The 21,433-nt window shown below is 46.7% G+C and overlaps 1 protein-coding gene across 1 annotated transcript in view; it reads right to left on the bottom strand.

Annotated features, from left to right (window-relative positions):
* Window positions 1–21,433, bottom strand: part of LOC146856289 (nuclear receptor subfamily 5 group A member 2-like) — a 66,736-nt gene that overhangs the window by 34,823 nt on the left and 10,480 nt on the right. Inside the window, exons 3-4 of the mRNA XM_085654388.1 lie at window positions 20,993–21,134; window positions 5,442–6,061 (exon numbers count right to left, since the gene is read on the bottom strand). Coding sequence (XP_085510514.1) covers window positions 5,442–6,061; window positions 20,993–21,134 — 762 coding nt within the window. The remainder of the gene's footprint in view (window positions 1–5,441; window positions 6,062–20,992; window positions 21,135–21,433) is intronic.

Here is a 21,433-nt window from a genome sequence, read left to right as displayed (position 1 = left end):
CTACCCCACGTTCCGCTAGGACTCCCATATCCACATGTTCTTACAGTAACTGAATGTATATGACCCGCCACCGCCTTCTGTGTGCTTCCAGGTGAACCATTCCAGGCCAGACATATCCTTCCGTTGCTACTGGCAGCATTTACCCACCATTTCTTCGCTTGTCCGGAGGGCTATGGTGATTAAAAAGTGCTGGCTTCTCACATATGTGGGAGTGTTGCAATGTCAATTGCCTATGTTTTATAAATCAACTAGAATATGCTTAAATCTCAGTTATGTGTGTATAATCTGATTTTTAATGCAATTACCTCTAATGAATGCCCAACAAAACAGTAATGGGAGAATTTGCTCTTTTTTTTCTCTTCCCTGCCTCCACCCATATTCCCTCTGATCACCCCATTGCCTCTCTGTTACCCGCGACATTCGTTACTTCTACTCTTTATGCACGCAGACCACTGATTAAACTATTGCGAGATCTATAGGAGTAGGAAGAAAAATTACGAGAATATCAATTTACCCAGTGGGTTGTATTAGGCCTACAAAACCAAGATTATTCACAAGGATCAACTATGTACGAAAGTGACACCTACGACACTGCTTTTAGACTGCAGACTTACTTTTAGATGATTTAGGGTATAAAACATATCTTCTGGGTTGTATGATTTCTATGATACTATTAAAAACCTGCCAATGGAATTTTCCTTCAATGGGAGTAGTTGACCAATATTTGGCTTGTAGTTGATTCTGTCTACTTCTAAGCACCAACACTCATGCTTTCACTTATCGGTCTCCACCCACACCATGTGTTAGCTTGCATCAGGTGATGTAGCGTGTATGGGAGTTCACTCACACGTCACATGGTGCATATAAGCAACGGGTAAGGCGGTGTTGGCAGTTCTGTGGGTTGCTTCTTGTACGTCTGTTACTCATTCACAGCCAGAATGAGTTGAAACGTGGCACCCATACCTCAACGCAGTTACTGACAGGCAACCGCCCCTTTTATCTCTCTGGACCCTGCTTGTTAGTGCATCCAGTAAGCAGTAGGCAGTGGTGCCCTCTTGCATGCCAAATATTGACTTTGTCTAATGTTTGATGTTTGACTTTGAGCAAATACTCCAGCCTGGGGATCAACTGACAACCTGTTTGCAAAGATACAGCAAGCTTTGTGACACAGTTTAGTGTTATGCACTGGCACCACCAATAGAAAGGCTATTATAGGACACTAAGGCCCTGATGATGAATGTGTCATAAAACAACGATTGCCTGGCAATCCCCTTTTCAAGTAGAGATCTTAATTTCCAGATGCATGGACATAACTGCAGCCCTACAATTTTCCACAAGTAAATTTCAGCAGGTAAAACCTGAAAAATTTTACAGCGGGAAGAATGCCGAGTTAATACTGAGGCATACAGAATTCAACACAGAAAGGACCAATTTCACACATAATTCTTCATCTTCACTAGAAAAACTCGTAATTGGAGGTGTTTACTGACCTTTGTAAGTAATCCACCCTCGCTCAGCCACTCTTTATGGGGCCTTAAAGCTGCAATATACACCTATTCTAGAACAGGACCCACTGCCTCACAAGTATATGAAGTACAGGCTCAGCAGATCATACTCTTTGAATTAAAAAAACAGGAGAGAGAAAGAGATACACATCTAGTGTCTGAATTGTGCAACGTGAAACAAGAAATAGGTTTTGATCCTGCTTCCCAGCTGTAATCCCAGGTAAATATTTTACTTCACCAAGCCTCCTTTTTCTTCATTATCATATATGAGAGCATCTTCAAATATGAGAGTTCAGGTTGTGCACTGTACAAAACCCACTCTGGTGTTTGATTTAATAGATTATAATGTTGTTCCATGTACAATAAGAATCTAGTTCATATATACAGAGCACCCAAATCGCTTGCCTCTTAGCTCACTAGTGGCATTTTTTGATTGTGAGAGGGTGGTGCGCAAGAATGTTTCTACGTTCATGCGTAAACACTATCACTTTCGATAAATGCCTCTCAATGCAGTGATATAATCTGATAAACTAAGGTGAAACACAATCGCGTGTTAAAGAAATACAATTTCTTGCATTTTGAAGAGGCCTTATCATATGTTTGTTGCATTATTTACATGAGAAAGATTTTCATGACGGCTCAGGCACAAGATCTTAGAACAAAACTAGACCCTTGGCTCAGCCCTGGCTCTCCCTGTTAACTTGTTGGCTCACACAACTCCAGGCATCAGTTCAAACCAGCTGAATCTCCTGATGCTTCAAAATTTAATTGATGTGATCACACAGAAAACTATTCAAAAGGCAGAATTTATTTGTGGAAATTGTCCCAGTATGGTGGAAAGATGAATAAATTGGTACTGTAAGTCCTTTTCTGCATGTTATGCCCCATTGCTGGATCCTTATCTTGGAATGGCACAGGAGTGGTGGGGAGATACCACACTGGGATGTATGTCGTTACAACGCACACTTTTACAACGCATGCACTTACAACGCATTTTTTACAACGCACAATCCATTACAACGCATGATATTACAACGCATGACACTACAACGCATTTTTAAAAACTACCTTTACAACGCATTCCATTACAACGCATACTACCATTACAACGCATACCATTACAACGCATAATATTAAATTGCATTTAAGGTAAGTATTAGATAGTATAGGGGTAAAAATTACTTTTCTAACTCCAGGGGGTGCAACAGTAGGGAAAGTGTTGGATAGTATAGGGGTTAAAATTACTATTCTAACTCCAGGGGGTGCAACAGTAGGGTAAGTGGTGGATAGTATAGGGGTTAAAATTACTATTCTAACTCCAGGGGGTGCAACAGTAGGGTAAGTGTTGGATAGTATAGGGGTAAAATTACTATTCTAACTCCAGGGGGTGCAACAGTAGGGTAAGTGTTGGATAGTATAGGGGTAAAAATTACTATTCTAACTCCAGGGGGTGCAACAGTAGGGTAAGTGTTGGATAGTATAGGGGTAAAAATTACTATTCTAACTCCAGGGGGTGCAACAGTAGGGTAAGTGTTGGATAGTATAGGGGTAACAATTACTATTCTAACTCCAGGGGGTGCAACAGTAGGGTAAGTGTTGGATAGTATAGGGGTAAAAATTACTATTCTAACTCCAGGGGGTGCAACAGTAGCGTAAGTGTTGGATAGTATAGGGGTAAAAATTACTATTCTAACTCCAGGGGGTGCAACAGTAGGGTAAGTGTTGGATAGTATAGGGGTAAAAATTACTATTCTAACTCCAGGGGGGTGCAACAGTAGGGTAAGTGTTGGATAGTATAGGGGTAAAAATTACTATTCTAACTCCAGGGGGTGCAACAGTAGAGTAAGTGTTGGATAGTATAGGGGTAAAAATTACTATTCTAACTCCAGGGGGTGCAACAGTAGGGTAAGTGTTGGATAGTGTAGTGTAATATTATGCGTTGTAATGGTATGCGTTGTAATGGTAGTATGCGTTGTAATGGAATGCGTTGTAAAGGTAGCTTTTAAAAATGCGTTGTAGTGTCATGCGTTGTAATGTCATGCGTTGTAATGGATTGTGCGTTGTAAAAAATGCGTTGTAAGTGTAGTGCGTTGTAAAAGGTGTGTTGTAAAGGTTGTTCCCCACCACACTGTACTGGTTAATTCTATGTGAGGATTTATCACCTCTCTCCCATTTATCACAGTATTCATGATCAGTCCCTAGGTAGTTTTAGAAATCTCATTTTTTGATATGATTATGCATCAATATGTTCTGGGTGTATTTCACATAGTCACGCCTAATTTGATTAGCAAGGTGTTTGCAGAGTATTGCATTTAAATTGTATCAAAAAACAAAGATGCCACATTACCCTTCCTTTCTCCTCTACATCTTATGCCTCTTTCTCTCTTTCCTTTACCACTTTTTCCCCTCTTGGTTGCTTATCTTCTTTTCTTCTGACTCCCTTTTTCTTCATGTTCCTTCCTCTCACCAGGATTGTTCCTTTTCTCTCTTGAAATTCTTCTTCACCTCTCTTGCATTCCTCCTATCCTTTGTAAGAAGATCTCTGGGCAAAATGTACTAAAAAGTAATGCAACACGGCTCACCAACCAAGTTGCTGCACTAAGCAGCATAGCATGGAAGGGGAGAGAGCAAGACTGTGACATATCTATTAAGATATAGTGTTGTTGCTGCCTCCTTCTGGGCTGGCACAATTGCGCCACTTACATACCCTTGCATTGTAGTGCATGGGTGTCTGCATGATGACTAGCATAGGTTTTGTACTGGAAGGATACCTGGAAAGATACCCTTCCAGGATAAAAACACTGTGCTTAGAAATAGTTTTAAACGTTCCTATCTATCTTTGTGTGCTGTACATTACAGCACCCATGCTAAGCTAGAACACTTTTGAGAAAAGAATACTTTTCTCAACCATTATGCCTGCCTAAAAGAGATATACATTTTTGTCACCATTCTCCATCTACCTTTCTAAGTAGGTAGGGTTTTGCTTCAAAATCCATGGATGGTTGCATGGGAACACCATTGAGCTACTCATGGGATGCCCTTTGACACAAAGTAGCACAAACCAGCACAAAGTGCTACTTTGTGATAATTTGGGGCTACTTTGCAGGACAAATCAGGATTTGTGCTGGAAAGTAAATCCTAAATCAAGATTTTGCATTGGTTTGTATCACTTTTTGTGACACTGCTGTGGCAAAATGCCTTGACACTCTATAGTATGTTTCCTTCCGTTTGACCACTCTGCCTCTCTTCTCCCATCTTCTCCTGACTTTTCCATGACTCTGTTCCCGCTCTACTCATTAACTTTCTTATCTTACTCCCTTTCGCAAATATTTTCCATAGATTTCGTGCTTAACATTATAGCTACCTGCTTTTCAAATGTTTATCCTATTTTGGCTGGCAGTGATGCTTTATTCATAGACCTTTCACACTCTCACAATGATGGGTGACTAGAGCTGTAGGCGTCATTTTGGAACTTTTATAGGCTGTAGGCTACAGGGTTTATTGATAGCGGGACGGGCTGCCCCGACCCAACCAACACCCATGCCCCATTCTAGTCATGGCATCCTGCAGTGTGAGCCTGGCTTGAACATTTTTATCAGGGCTGATTGTCATTTCCAGTTCAGCCCAGAGAATAACTCCTCTCTGTATGGGTTATCACTGCCTCACAGCCCCATGCCCTAAAGAGAACGACCCCTACAAGTACCAAGCTATATATGTGTAGTTGCCCCTTCTTCCTAGAAACCATGCTTATTAAACCAATCCTACTTCTCACAGATATGTTCCAGTCACCCATCAAGTCCACAATCTTTACCATCCCTGAAAGTCCCACAGGTTACTCAGGAAGCAGCTAAAGTGGCCACTACTCCCCCAGATCAGTTTTTCTTGAAACCTGCCTTTTACTTAGACCTCCTGTTTACCACTTTGCTGCCCTCTTACCTGGAATTCCTTGAAGAAGATACATCCTCGTGCCCACTCCACCAGGCAGAAAAGGGTTTGGTCTACCATCTTGCACATGATACCAAAAGTGTTGAGGCAGTCGTGCCACCCCCGGCTGGCCTGCTCTTGCTGGAGATGGCTTAGTACGCGGCTCTGTAGATGGTGCTCCTCCATCTCACACCGTAGTAGCTCCAGGATCAGTGGGGGAATTCCACATGGTGAAACCAATGTACAGGGGCTGAGTGCTAAGCAGTCCATTGGGCCAAAAGCCCCAGCATCTGCAAATTCAGTCTTGACCACATAGAATGGGCAAGGGCTGTGAACTTGGTAGGTGGTAGAGGAGGCATGGGCCATGAGGGACATGTTGGTTGGCATGCTACTAAGACTGCTTCTTTTGCACTCCTCAAAGGAAGATGTCTCAAGATGCTCAATAGAGAGGGATGGGTGGTCATAACATGGTGGGAGCATTCGCTCACTGAGGGCCAGCTGCACATTTGTTTCCTGCTTCACCAGACAGCTAGTTCGCTCACATACTTGCTTCAGCTTCTTCTGCTCCCGGTCCTTCCTATACAGGGGTCCAAACTTGTTCCGGCCTCCCCTCATGCGGTTCGCCCTAACAGCTTGGGGAGGGAAGGTGAGGAAGGAAATCAGGAAAAAACAAACTATTAGTCATGTGACACCAGGTTCTGTAAAGTCTGTAAATGCTCTCAGGTGACCCATAGGCCTGGAAATGTGAGATTAGGCCGTTCTTGTTCTTAATACAGACACTTGAACCAATTCAGCTTACTCAAGAACTTCTTACCTGAGAATCGTGGCCTGTCCTCAAGGGCAGACTAGCCCATGGTGAATTTGAGAGATATCTTAAAACGCCTTTGAAAAACGCCGGAGGGCTACAGCAGAGCAAGAGTCACAAGACATAAGATTGGACCTTCTCTGCTGCACCATTTTTTTCTGGGAGAGAACCAGCTTTCTGAAAATTTACCACTCTGTCACTAGTTTGGCCTCTTTTTTTCCACAGAACAGCTTCCAGAATTAAGATTTTGCAAGGTTCAGCTCAGCATCATACCAAATGATTTTTTATTTGAAATGTTTTACATAAAAGTATTCAAGAAATGAAGTGTACCATCGAACATAGACTGGTACCATCACAAAATACGAAAATACCTTTGATATGCTGGCTAGCAAAATAGGTTCTATAACAAAATATCATAAACTGTGCATAAAAATGAAAACAATGAAGATATAGAAAATAACTAGTATGGTAGAAAAGATGAGAGGAAGTAAAGAAATGGGTGGAGGCCAATAATGGCAAGCCTACGCACACAATAATTAACTTTATGAGTCATGTAATTAAATACATTTGCTCAATATCTCATAACATTTCTTCTGTATTTATTATTAGTGCCCTTAGGATAACTACATAAAATACATGAATTTTATTTCTCCAACAGGCGAACCGACACTAGAGCCATCTGGTTCAACGCTGACCTCCAGAACTCCAAGCACACCTACAGAAGACTCGAGAAGCAATGGCGCAATGACCAGACAACCACACAGCCCTCCTGAACGCCAGACGCAAACACCACCAACTCATCCGTTCCGCCATAAGAACCTCCTTCAAGGAACACATCGACAACAACGCACACAACAGCAAAGAGCTCTTCAACATCGTGAAAGAACTCGCCACCCCCATGAGGTATTCAGGTCATTATGGTATGATTAGCGCAGTATATCTAATGACGGTATGCTTAACCACTGTGCATTGGAAGGATCGAAATCCCCGTTACGTTTAGCATGACAAAAGGGCCGAGAACCAAACTGCCTCCATCTTGGATTGCGGCTCCTGCTCTTAGGAGTCACGTGGTCCTCTTACACACCATCTGCCTTCTCTTTTCACGGTAATAATTAGGAGACAGACAGAGTTGCTGAGAAGCAAGGTCACATCTGCTAAAAGGGAGTATCAGGCGAATTCCTCCAGACCTGGGACGAGAAGGGAGTCACCCTTCCGACCTTCTCTGTAAAGATAGTAACCCTTTGTATGTGTAACCGAAACTAGAAATAGGCATGAGCTCATTAGGAGCGCCAGGACTAACTGGTACTTTTCCACATATAAGGTTTTGTATGCTGTGCTGATAAATGTATAAAAGAGTGTTACTGTCAAGGAGCCAGCAGTCTTCCTCGGCGCACCTGATGGGTGAGGATCGACGAGGCTCCTCTATATAGAGATCTATGATGACAATAAACGTTTGAACCTTCCACGTTGCCAACTGCTCCTTATTTAATGGATATTGCGGGTCAATGGTAAGTGTGGCCCTTGGAATAATTATTTGAACACAACAGTTGGCGACCACGAAGGGACCCCGTGACAGGGTCAACCCCCCCCGTATTCGGGTGGTGGGATTGGGGGCGTCCTGATCGGTCGACGGGAGAAGGAGCCTGAGGATTTCTCCCACCCTGCGCGACTTTTCGGTACGCCCCCTGCTGCTAGTCACCCTTCACCGGGGTCCTACGGGCTTAACCCAGAAAATGGACTAAGTTGGCCAGGAGGAGTTGGCAGCGGAGAATGAACATTCGTATCTGGGTGCACCCGGTGAGTATAGATTGATTTGATTTGACGCACGCGTTGTAACGGTGCATTATGTTTTGTTGAAGCACGCGTCGAGGACGGTGTGCTGTTTGATCGATTTTAAGAGCATTCGTTGAGAACGATGCATTTGTCTTGACTTGAGCACTGGTTGCATTTGTTTGAAGCTCGCGCTGGACAGCGGTTCGTTGATTCGAAGACACGCACCGGAGAGTGGTGTCTTGTTTGATTAGGTTCGCATTACAATGATCTGACTCGAAGTACGTACAGATGATATTGGATTGATTAGAGATAGCGCGCCGGAGGAATATAGACGGATTGCACGTGGAAGGACCTGTGACCTGGACTGGGTAGCCACAGGCCATACTCCCGACGAGGCAAGTCCTTGTTGGAGAGGGGTCGGTCTTAGTGGTGAGCCAGGAGGGTGACCGGAATCCCCGCGTGCAGTTTGAAACCTGGATCGTGAACCAGAGTCGACGGGCTTGGTTCTCGGATATTGATTGTATGTTGTGTCTGATTGTTGTTTTATGTGTATATGTCTAAAACTAACCAAAATGTCCTGTTTCAGTAAATTGAATTGTTTTGGCTGTTGTTGCCGCACAAGTGACTCCAGGTTAGCTGAGAGCCAACCCGCCCCACCAGAAGGCAGTCCGAGCCATTTTATGTATGTCAAGCATGGAATCTCTCCTTTATTGTTTTGCACTCTGTGGCATAAGTATACTAAGGGTAATGAAGAATTACGGTGGCCCAAGACTGGTTCGTTTGATGAAAAGAAAATTGCGTTCCTACAGGAACAATTGTTTTTTAGGCGGAGCAGGCAAGCCATGTTCGATGCTCTAATTGCATGGCAGAAGGAGGCTAAGCAGCGGCGAATAAGGGAAGAGAAAGTAGCTAGAGCCAAGGCAGGACAGAGTGTTACTCAGAAGGCTATGGCTTATGACCGAGAAAGAGTAGAGAAAGGATTGGATTGCATGAATCGTGAATTCAGACTAAAAGTTGATAAAAGTTATGTGACCTGCCCGAATGCGGAGGATGAAATAGAGGATTTGTTGGACACCAGGCCACCGCCCCCTTATGTGCCTCAGAGACTATACCCCGAGGTGACAAGAGCCTCGGCCCCGACCCCAGATACGTCCCTGGGGGCCTCGGCTTCGGCTCCCCCGGCCAATACTACCTCTCCCTCCCTGCCAAACCTCTCCCAGTTGTCGGCATCTGTGTCCGACGTTATAGCCCGGTTACCTAATTTATTTTCGACAGCTGCAGCCGGGACCCCTCAGCTGCCGACGGGGTCAATGTCTTCCCCTTCTGTCCTACCCTCCTCCTCCGCTAGCACAACACCAGTAGCAGCTGTGACTACTCCGGTACATCCGACCAGTCTGGCGGAGGGGAGGAGGTTGTTCACTCGTTCTGCTTTGGGAACAGAAGAAAGGGCAGCTATTGCCACACAAGCATCCCAGTGGATGCGACATTCTATTTATACCCTTGCTGATATCTGGAGTACCATGAGAGACTACGAACCGGTAATGCAACAGCATGCCCTGGAACATATGGCTAACCGTCTCATCTCTGTGTGGGAACAGGTACACCAGGAAGGGAAAGCTCCGGCCATATTGTATGATATCCTTGATCAGATTCACAAATCCCGACTGACACCTGAAGACGTGTATGGGAAGGTGCAGACTTTGGTCTCTTATAGAACTCGTCTGCAGTCCGCCCTTCCCGCCGGATCCTCCCAATTTCCTATGCGGGAGGTACACCCTATCTTCCACCCAGAAGTGGCTGCAGTGGTGGATGACCACGGTGTCATTACCCGTCCGGGAGTAAATGCCCGGTTCCAGGAACAATGGGTCTATACCCCCTGGAAGCGGAGTGAGGTATTATCCTTAAAAAGCCAGTTGCCTGATCCTAGGAAAAACCCCACTGCCTATTATAAAGAACTGACCGAAGCCGCCTCGTCAGCAGTAATGACGTTGGCGGATATTGAATTATTCTTCGCCCTACTAGTACCGGTGGATATTTGGCGCCAGGTACATGACCAGGACCATGTCACAGAGTTTGGTGGGACATGGGACCAACTGAGAAACTGGGATAGAGATCGCAAGCCGGGGAATAAGCCCCGACCTGAAATATTGGCTCTACCTGAAAAAATAATAACATATATGCATTCCTTGATCCCGCCTAGAAAGGTAGATTGGGACAAACTGACGGCCTGTAAACAAAAGAAGGATGAGAGTGTATCTGATTTCTTCACAAGGTTTGAGGGAGTATTTATTGATTTCAGCGGGCAGGACCTGGCTACGGAGGGGGGTGTACGTTTATTTGTTAATAGATTTGTAACAAATTTGCTACCCGAGGTATCGGCTAGGCTACAGGCAGCCGAGAGTACCTGGACGACCACCACGCCTTCCACGATATTAAGCATGGCTCAGTATTATGATCTGAAAACACGAGTATTGTTACAGCAGGTGGAGAGGGGTAGAGGAAGGGGGAGAGGGGTACAGAATTTCGTTCCGAGAGGGGCGGGGCCCGTGCACCCGACTGGGCGAACGGATCTCGGCATAAATCAATGTGCTTTCTGCAAGGAGGAGGGGCATTGGAGAACTCAATGCCCGTTATTGCATGAACAGAACGCTGCTTCTAGGGGACGTGGAAGGGGTAGAGTAAGTGGACATCGAGGTGGATACACGAGACAAGAACAGGCGGTACGAGGTGAGAACAGTCAGAATTATTTCGATCAGAGTCAGGGTAAACAATACTACCATGACGGATGTGTGACGGAGGGAGACATCGGGTACACTCAAGCATAGGATAGCCAAGGGCAGAGTAAGGGGCATGTGTCAATCCCGATAGATCAGGCTGGACCTTATGTCCATGCACAATTGCTGGAGGCATCAGGTAAGTTTTTGGTTGACACAGGGGCTATGAACAGTTCTGTTTCACGTGCCTTGGTCCCGGGGGCTGCTCTGTCTGGCCAGACTAATGTGTCCGTGGGGTTCTCTGGAACTCCAGTGGTAAGCCCCATTTCAAACCCACTTTCCCTTACTGTGGGACCAGTAACGATTGAATCACCTTTCCTCCTCACCTCCCAGTGTGGGGAAAATTTCCTGGGTATGGATATACTAAAAAGATTACATGCACGCATCTTTTGCTCCCCCGATGGAGTTTACCTAACCATTAGGAATCCCTCTGTCCCCTCCATTCAATGTTTTGCAAAAACTGACTCCTTACCCCCTGAGCTTGCGACACTCCCGAGGAACCTCTGGGCCCTGGGGGACACTGACGTGGGGTACTTACCAATTCCACCGGTGTCCATCACTTTAAAACAGAATGCTCGATTGCCAAGGATTCCGCAATACAAAATAGCCCCCGAAGGTGAACGTGCCTTACTGGCCATTATTTCCGACCTGATTAAAACAGGGGTGGTGGAAGAAACGGCGTCCAATACCTGCAACAGTCCAATTCTCCCGATTCTTAAACGAGCCCCTGTACCCCAGTCCCCTGATTATGCTAATACCTATCGATTTGTGATTGACCTACGAGAAATCAATAAAATTGTGGTACCCCAGTATCCTGTGGTGCCGGACATTAATTCCATCTTAACGATGATTCCTCCCACTGCCACATTTTTCTCGAGATTGATTTAAAGAATGCGTTCTTTAGTATTCCCATTCATCCAGATAGTAGACATTTGTTCGGTTTCTCGTTAGGAGGCCGCAGCTTTAGATTCTGTTGCGCCCCCCAGGGGTACACCGAAAGTCCGAGCATATATAGCCAAGCCCTGAAAAAGGTATTGGACTCTTTGCAATTGCCGCCAGGTAATGTCTTATTGCAGTATGTTGACGACCTCCTTGTGGCTTCTGATACAGAACAGGGTTGTCGCGACGCCACGGTAACCCTGCTGCGACATCTGGCCACCCACGGTAACAAGGTGTCACTTTCTAAATTTCAATATTGTCGACCGGAGGTGACCTATCTCGGTCATCTCCTGTCGAAGGAGGGAAGACGGTTGACTTCTGAGCGTATCGCAACCATAACTAACATGCCTGTCCCCCGCACGCAACGTGATGTCCGCGCTTTGCTTGGCATAACCTCCTACTGTCGCCAATGGATTGCTAACTATTCTCTCTTGACTAAACCTTTCCTGTATCTAACTACGAAGGATGTGCATGAACCTTTACCGTGGACTGACGAATGCCAGAATGCTTTTTCCACTCTGAAAACTGCTCTTTGCTCTGCTCCTGTGCTTGGCACCCCTGACTACCGGAAGCCTTTTGTGCTTTACGTGCATGAGGTGGACGGTTGTTCTCTTTCAGTGTTGACACAAGACTTTGGTGGTAAGCAAAGGCCTTGTGCATATTTCTCGGCGGTTTTGGACAATGTCGCTAGAGCACTTCCCAGTTGTCTGAGGGCTGTAGCGGCAGTTGCCATAGCAATCAGACAATCGGAAGGGCTAGTCCTGAATACGGACCTGACAGTGATGGTGCCTCATGCTGTGGACGTATTATTAAACAGGACGCAGACGCAGCACTTAACTAGTGCACGTCTTACAGGGTACGAGTTGACCCTGTTTGCACCTCACATAACGATCAAACGATGTGTTAATTTGAATCCTGCCACGTTGTTACCCCTCCCTTCGGAAGGCGGTGGACAAGACACACATGATTGTATCTTTCGAACTGAAGAAGAAACCAAGGGTCGGATAGACCTGACTGACACCCCACTATCTGATGCCCAAGGGGAGTTGTATGTGGATGGGTCATGCTTCAGATTACCGGATGGTAAGACAGCTGCGGCTTATGCGATCACTACTCTACAAACGGTAGTTGAGGCGGCGAAGATACCATACCGGTCGGCCCAGGCAGCCGAATTGGTTGCATTATTCAGGGCTTGCGAACTAGGAAAAGGTATCAGGCTGAACGTCTACACCGACAGTCAGTACGCGTTCGGTGTAGCACACAGCTTTGGGAGGTTGTGGGCGGAAAGAGGATTCCTGACATCCCATGGTGAGAGAATAAAGAATGGACCACTAGTTGAACGGTTATTGGCCGCATTAACATTGCCCAAGACCCTGGCTATAGTCAAATGCAGTGCACACAAAGTTATCACTGATGACGTGGGGAGGGGAAATTTCTTTGCAGACCAGATCGCGAAGGAAACGGCCCGGTCTGACACCACTTCCATGCTTGTAGTGACAAGAATGATAGAAACAGAGGTTTTTAATAACACCATAGATAGCGTGAAAGAGCTGCAGAAAGAGGTGACCCCGGAAGAACTGACATACTGGCAGGAGCAAGTGGGGAGGCTTGATGAGAATGGGTGTTGGACCGATCTGTCAGAGAGGTGTAGATGGTTACTGCCGAACGCTTTTGTAAATGCGGTGGTAACTATGGCACACGGACCTTCGCATGTAGGAGTTCAGGCCATCTGTGCCATATTGGATTCTGTTTGGTATAATGTCAATATCCCCAAGACAGCTAGGAACCTGGTCCAGCATTGTATAATCTGTCTCCAACATAATCCTGGGGTTAGTATCCCCGTCCTAGCAGGTAGTTTTGCACCGCCCACCTTGCCTTTCGAAGTACTCCAAATGGATTACATACAGCTAGAGCGAGTTAACAATCTGAAATACGTGCTGGTGGTGATTTGTACCTTTAGCAAATGGGTAGAGGCGTACCCCACGAAGGAGAACACTGCCTTGGCAACTGCGAAAGCTCTGGTAAAAGAGTTCTTTCCTCGATATGGGTTGCCACGGGTAATTTGGAGCGACAATGGGACCCATTTTAATGCTAACTTAGTTAAGTATGTATGCAAGGGCCTATCCATCCGGCAGAAGTTTCACGCCGCTCGACATCCCCAGTCAGCGGGTCTAGTTGAAAAATATAATGGAATTTTAAAACTGCGATTGGCTAAGCTTCAGGACACGACGGGATTAAAATGGCCCATCTCCTCCCTGTTGTCTGTAAGAACTACTCCCCACTCACGGAGCGGTATCTCCCCTTACGAAGTCATTTTCGGCAGACCTGCCAACGTATGGGGAGTACCCCGGCCCAAATCTTTCAGGGACATTGAATATCCTATGTTGACTGACTACTTGTATGCTCTGACTAAAGATCTTCGTTCCATTCATCAACAGATATCTGCCACACTGCAGCCCCTGCCGGAGGGTCCTGGACACGGCGTAGAACCAGGACAGTGGGTCCTGGTCCGAAACTACCAACGGAAATCGAGTTTGGATCCGCGCTGGTCCCGGCCTTACCAGGTGCTCCTGGCCACGCGAACAGCGGTGAAAGTCGAAGGGAAGCAGCACTGGATCCATATCTCCCATCTTAAGCGAGTTCCTCTCCCATTGCCAAGGGAGCAACTGGACCAGGAGGAAGGTCAGCCGACTCGAGGTGAGCCCAGCACAGGAGAGCCACTTTCCCCGGACACCCGCAGAGAGGTTGACGGGCGAGGGGAGAGTGCTGTGGGCGTTGAAACCCCTTTCTGTCGCCACCCAATCGTCCAAAGTGAAGCATCTGTTTGGGAGCCCAGCTCCTCATCTGACCCCACTGTGCCCACCTTGTTCACGAATCCTGAAACCCCTGGTCGGGACCGATATCACCTGCGGCCCCGGAAATAGACGAATCCCAGGTCTAGCCCCGGCAAGTGCAGCTGGAGGCCGCCACAGAGACCTGAGGATTGTCGGAACACTGGACTGAACTCGTTGAGAGCATGGAACTTTAAGTAAAAGCTCTGTTCAGAACGAAGATAGAGACATTGATAAGACGAACAGGGGCCCAGGTGGAGGTCTCTTTTCGACACGAGTTGCGTCAAGTGTGACTCCAACGCGAGAAGTTTTTACCCTTTTTCCTTTTTGTTTTTTCTGAACAATAGGAGTCTGCCTGTGAGGCTCTAAACGGACACAGGAAAGAAGCACCCTCCGGCAGGACGGACTGCTTGTAGACCCCCCTTGTTTGCCCGAGATTATATTTGGACTTTTAGTGAGGAAAATGTACCCTTTTGCTCGTTTTGTCCCTGAAGACGGGCGTCCCATAGTGCCCCGTGCAGTTCCCCCGCATTTGCCAATGTTCTCTTCATGGAGCTTACGTGTTAAAATTGTTTTCATTTTTATACTGATGGTATCGTTTGTACTATGCTTAGGTTTGTTCAGATATTTAGAGTTTCGTCATCCTGTGCATACCCTGATAATGTCTACTCCTGCCCCTAAGGAACATCATTTCCAGACTTTTGCTCCTCATAAAGAAAGACACCGACAGACATATGTACATAATGCTTTTATCGAAATGCTGCACCAGACTCATAGCTCTACAAACGTTACTGATTGTTGGGTCTGTGGGCTTCTCCCGTCAGTGATGCATAAGCAAGATTTGTTTATATCAGTGCCTCTGTCTTACTTAGGTAGTTGCGAAGCTTGGTTTAAAATGTTATCCATGTTGTACGAACACTACACTATAGATGAACGTCGATTCTCTGAGAAGGATTACGCCTTGATTTTAGCATATATAGAGATACACCAAGGTTTTACCCCTAATGCTGAGGGAACGGATGGTACCCTTGACAACACCGCCTGCATGAATGTATATACCGATCATGAAAATGATACCTGGCTGAGGGATGAAGTACTAGATTTCATGACCTTCAACTTTACTGAATATTTCAAATACTTCCAAGAACGAAATGTCTCAAATGAGAAAATCATTCCGGTCCCGGTATTGAATACATCCTCCTCTTTCTGTGTGCAGGGGATGGGGCATTTGTTCGTAGGATATAGCAGATGTAATTACACTTATAGGTTGCAGACATACAGTAGCCCCCCTACACTCACCCCTCCCAATGTCTATTTTGTGTGCGGTGAAAACGCCTACGCCTGGTTACCCAGGGGGTGGATGGGTAGGTGTTACTTGTCTTTCCTTTACCCACCGGTGTACATAGCTCCTTCTGATTATCATAAGTCTCATTCCTTAAATCGGCGGAGCCTAACAGCTGACGTCGCCCGTAATGATGCCACTGATCAAACTGACACTCCAGCACAACATTTTGTTGATATTATAAAAGGGGCGTTGCCCATATGGGGACCCATCCTCAATAGTAAGGAAGTTAGGAGGTTATCCAGAGTGGTGGAAGGGGTGGTTAACACTACTGCAGGGATATTAACGAATATCACAGTAGAGCTCCAGGCGACCCGGCTCGTGACCCTTCAAAATCGTCTTGTTTTAGACGTTATCCTAGCGGATCGTGGTGGAGCCTGTAGGGTCATTGGCAGTTCCTGTTGTGTATATATACCTGACTCCGCCCCTTCCGTCCATCTAGCTATCCAGAAACTGCATCGACTAGCCTCTGAAATTCACACCGACACTGGCACTTGGTCCTTGTCCGGGTGGTTCTGGGATTTGGTGACCGCCTGGGGATGGAAGTTATTTATGATTCTCTTGGGGGTGGTAGGATTCCTTTTCACCTGTTGCATTTGTCTACAATGCGGGCCGGCCTGTTGTGCATATTGTGCTACTCAGGTTCGCCGATCCATCCCTAAGCCCCCGTCCAACCAAACCAGGATCGATGCTCAGCGGACTCAGAAGGAGACGCATGAGTTAATGCAGATTGATGAGGGCATTTTTGAAGACTGACTTCGTTATTAGTTATACTGCACTAAAAGGGCCGTTCTGAGGTATTCAGGTCATTATGGTATGATTAGCGCAGTATATCTAATGATGGTATGCTTAACCACTGTGCATTGGAAGGATCGAAATCCCCGTTACGTTTAGCATGACAAAAGGGCCGAGAACCAAACTGCCTCCATCTTGGATTGCGGCTCCTGCTCTTAGGAGTCACGTGGTCCTCTTACACACCATCTGCCTTCTCTTTTCACGGTAATAATTAGGAGACAGACAGAGTTGCTGAGAAGCAAGGTCACATCTGCTAAAAGGGAGTATCAGGCGAATTCCTCCAGACCTGGGACGAGAAGGGAGTCACCCTTCCGACCTTCTCTGTAAAGATAGTAACCCTTTGTATGTGTAACCGAAACTAGAAATAGGCATGAGCTCATTAGGGGCGCCAGGACTAACTGGTACTTTTCCACATATAAGGTTTTGTATGCTGTGCTGATAAATGTATAAAAGAGTGTTACTGTCAAGGAGCCAGCAGTCTTCCTCGGCGCACCTGATGGGTGAGGATCGACGAGGCTCCTCTATATAGAGATCTATGATGACAATAAACGTTTGAACCTTCCACGTTGCCAACTGCTCCTTATTTAATGGATATTGCGGGTTAATGGTAAGTGTGGCCCTTGGAATAATTATTTGAACACAACACCCAGCTCCAGGTCCAATGACGTACCGCCATCACAAGAACTCTGTGACTCCCTGGCTACCTACCGCAAGATCGCAGACATCCACAACAGCTTCGACACCCAGGCGCTGACGACAGAAACCGACACCCCAACCCAAGACCCAACACCCACCAACCACACCGACCTTCTGCTCTCCTGGAACAACATCAACGACAAAGACACCATCAAAATCATGGACACCATCCACTTCGGCTCACCGTCCGACCCCTGCCCCCACCACATCTTCAACAAATCAAGCAACATCCTCGCACCCCAACTCCAAAAGATCATCAACAGCTCCTTCGAGACCGCCACCTTCCCAGAGAGCTGGAGACACGCCGAGATCAACGCCCTCCTCAAGAAACCCAAGGCGGAACCAAAGGACCTCAAGAACTTCCGACCCATCTCCCTGCTCCCGTTCCCAGCAAAAGTCATCGAGAAGACCGCCAACAGACAACTGACCCACTTCCTGGAGGAGAACAACATCCTGGACTCCTCCCAATCCGGCTTCTGCAGCAACCACAGCACAGAGAACGCCCTCATCGCCGCCACCGACGACATCTGGACCATACTGGACAAGGGCGAAACCGCGGCACTCATCCTGCTGGACCTCTCGGCCGCCTTCGACACCGTTTGCCACCACACCCTGCGCACACGCCTCCATGACGCAGGGATCCGAGGCAAAACCCTGGAATGGATCACCTCCTTCCTCACCGGCAGAACCCAGAGAGTCTGACTCCCCCGTTCCGTTCCGAAGCCACCACGATCACCTGCGGTGTACCCCAAGGATCTTCCCTCAGCCCGACCCTTTTCAACATCTACATGGCACCGCTCGCCAACATCGTCCGAGCACACCCCCTCAACATCGTCTCGTACACGACGACACACAGCTGATCCTCTCCCTCATTAAAAACCCGGCTGTCACCAAATCCAACCTCCAAGAGGGAATGAAGGCCGTCGCAGATTGGATGAAGACCAGCCGACTAAAATTGAACTCATCCTTGGCTCCACCCCCTCCGCATGGGACGACTCCTGGTGGCCGACCTCGCTGGGAGCTGCCCCGACACCCACAAACCATGCACGCAATCTGGGATTCATTCTGGACTCTATGCTCTCTATGACTCAGCAAGTCAACACTGTTCCCTCCTACTGCTTCAACACCCTCTGAATGCGCCGCAAGATCTACAGATGGATCCCCACCGAAACCAGGAGAACGGTCACCCAAGCACTCGTCAGCAGCAGGCTGGACTACAGCAACGCCCTCTATGCAGGAACCACAACCACACTCCAGAAGAGACTCCAACGCATACAGAACGCCTCCGCATACCTCATCCTCAGACTCCCTCACCACAGCCACATCACCACCCACATAAGAGATCTGCACTGGCTCCCGGTCAACAAGAGGATCACCTTCAATCTCCTCACCCACGCTCACAAAGCACTCCACAACGCCGGACCAGCATACCTCAACAAATGACTGCCCTTCTACACCCCGAACCGCCAGCTTCGCTCTGCCGACCTCGCCCTCGCCCTCGCCACCGTCCCACGCATCCGCCGAACAACCACCGGTGTCAGATCATTCTCCCACCTCGCAGCAAAAACATGGAACACCCTCCCAGTCCACCTGCGTCAGACCCAGGACCTGCTGACCTTCAGGAGACATCTCAAGACCTGGCTGTTCGGCTGTTCAGCCAGTAGCTGCCCCCCCCCCACCCCTTAGCACCTTGAGACCCTCACGGGTGAGTAGTGCGCTCTACAAATACTGATTGATTGATGACAATGTTATTAGTCACATTCCAGCGCTGCCCCTGTTGGTATATGTTAGCGCGCTAAAAAGCATACACGCTTAATGTTCATAGTGGTATTTTATTAGAAAATAGTATGATCAGGCAGGGACTCATTTTACATACTATGGGACAAATGAATCGTTTTCAACACTGCTTTTTAAAAAGTGGACATTTTGGGACATTTCCTAAACCCATGAGCTGTGCTCTTTCCTTTCTATCATACAAAAACTCCTACAAAGTTTGAAATCTTTCATCCTAAGTCTATAGGCATCCATAAATAGTGTAAAACAAAGCCCTTTGGGCGTGATCTCAGCTAAATTCCTTCTTACATTTGTTTCCACTTTTTTCATAAACAAGCATTGATACAGCTTGAATCATTTAAGCTATTCCTAAGTGCCTGACCACATTTCTCTTTCAGGATCAATTTATCGTTACTAGATGAATTTACTATCAAATCCAAGCCTCTTGGTTTAATGATCATTCGGTCTGCACTTGTACTTGTACCAGGACAGTGTCAGCTGAGGATCCAGAGGTCGATTAGACCTCAACAAGAAATGGACTTGGAAATGCATCAATGTGTTCGGATACAAAATTGCAAAAGCAGGGCCGGACAGAACCTCACACTTTCCAACTGATTGTTTGCAAAATGTCAAACACTGTATAACAGTGATTGACCAGCAAGAGAATGACATTGCTGTGTACATTAGCTGCATTTGTGTCGGAAATGTAGGCTTCCATGACATGTACTTGAGTTTGGGGCTAATGGTTCCCTTCAATGTTTTCCAAAATTTGATTAAAATCTTGCCTCCCCTCTTGCTGCACACATGAACCGGCTGTTTTACTTTATGCGCTTAGATTTGATTAGAGATGGACTGGCCCAGAGACAAAATGGGGGCAATGATAGCTACATGCAGGGCCAGGAAAAATGTTTTGCATTAATAGAAAGAATTCTATTTTTGCATGCCCAATCTTGGCATATGCTAATCTCTGTTAGGCAGTATGTGACGTAGTGGTTGTGGCATTCTAAGACCCACTTATCCTTGACCTAGAACAGTCCAGTAAGGTCGGATTCACGGCTTATTTTTAGGATAGCCACATAAGATACATTTGTAATACAATGAAGGTAATTAAGGGCTAGGTACAGACCCAAGGGTCATTACAAAAATGTTGGCGATATTGGGCCATCCTGGACCCTACGCTGGACACCTGTGTCCTAGTACCTACCAGGACTACTTGTTAAAGAATAGCCCAACATCTCACAGGTACATCTCCCACCCTACTGGCTATCCAGAGAGACCAGAGTCTCAACAATGCACACTACTTACAAATAAGACCTTCTACCTATGCACTCAACTATATAGCCACCACAGCCAAAACGCCTTGGTGTAATGCAAAGAGAGACACCATGAGTGTGCCTAAAATCTTCTGACAAATACTCACTCATTAGTGATATCGCAGTTTCAGCTGCTCACACTGTATCCATCATGGGCAATCATGTGTAACACAGTTTAGCGGAGTACGTGACCTCTGGTCTCCCCTGTCCATACCTCATCAAACTGGTTGGGACTATAGGAGGCCCTTTGTCTCGGCCCTACTCAGAGCATGGCATCACCCAAGCCAACATCATGTCGGCATGGAATTTGGCATAAACCATGTTAACTATATATGTGGCCCTGGTTCCCCTTGCTCACATCCCTTCTATTTTGGGGCCTTGCATACCTAGCACAAGCAGTATAGGTGGGCTAATCTGTCTAAAGTGAAACGTGCATACCAGGCAACATGTTATCTCTGTGAAACATCTCCGTGTCTGGGAAGGACAGGATAGTCATATTCAACAGAGTAGCTGATAACCTACCTTCGAGCTTCATGCCTACGCTCAGGCACTTTTGGAAGCGGCATGCAGGGCACCGCTTCCGCTGCATCTTGTCAATGGAGCAGGTTTGGTTCTCCAGGCAGGCATACTGCTTATTGTTCTGCACCGTGCGCTTGAAGAACCCCTAGAATGGCAAGGAGGAAAGGTCAGTATGCGATGGTGGTCGATGACTTTTTTTTTTTTAATAAATCTTTTTATTATTCCAACATAAAAGTCACATACAGTATCAAGTTGACAGTTCAAGTGATTATACAGTGCTGCTGCATCGTAAGCGGGTAGAAAACAGTTACAAACATTATATCACATCATCACATTCTTCCCTTCTTTGCATTTCTTGCTCCACCGTTGGGGATATACATAGGTTGCCCCGATAAGCATTCCATTTGCCCCATTTCCTATCCCACTTCTTCGGACACTCTCGCG

Source organism: Triturus cristatus, chromosome 4_1 (assembly GCF_964204655.1).
Source record: "Triturus cristatus chromosome 4_1, aTriCri1.1, whole genome shotgun sequence".
Lineage (NCBI taxonomy): Eukaryota > Metazoa > Chordata > Amphibia > Caudata > Salamandridae > Triturus > Triturus cristatus.
This window is presented reverse-complemented; position numbering and strand designations above follow the sequence as displayed.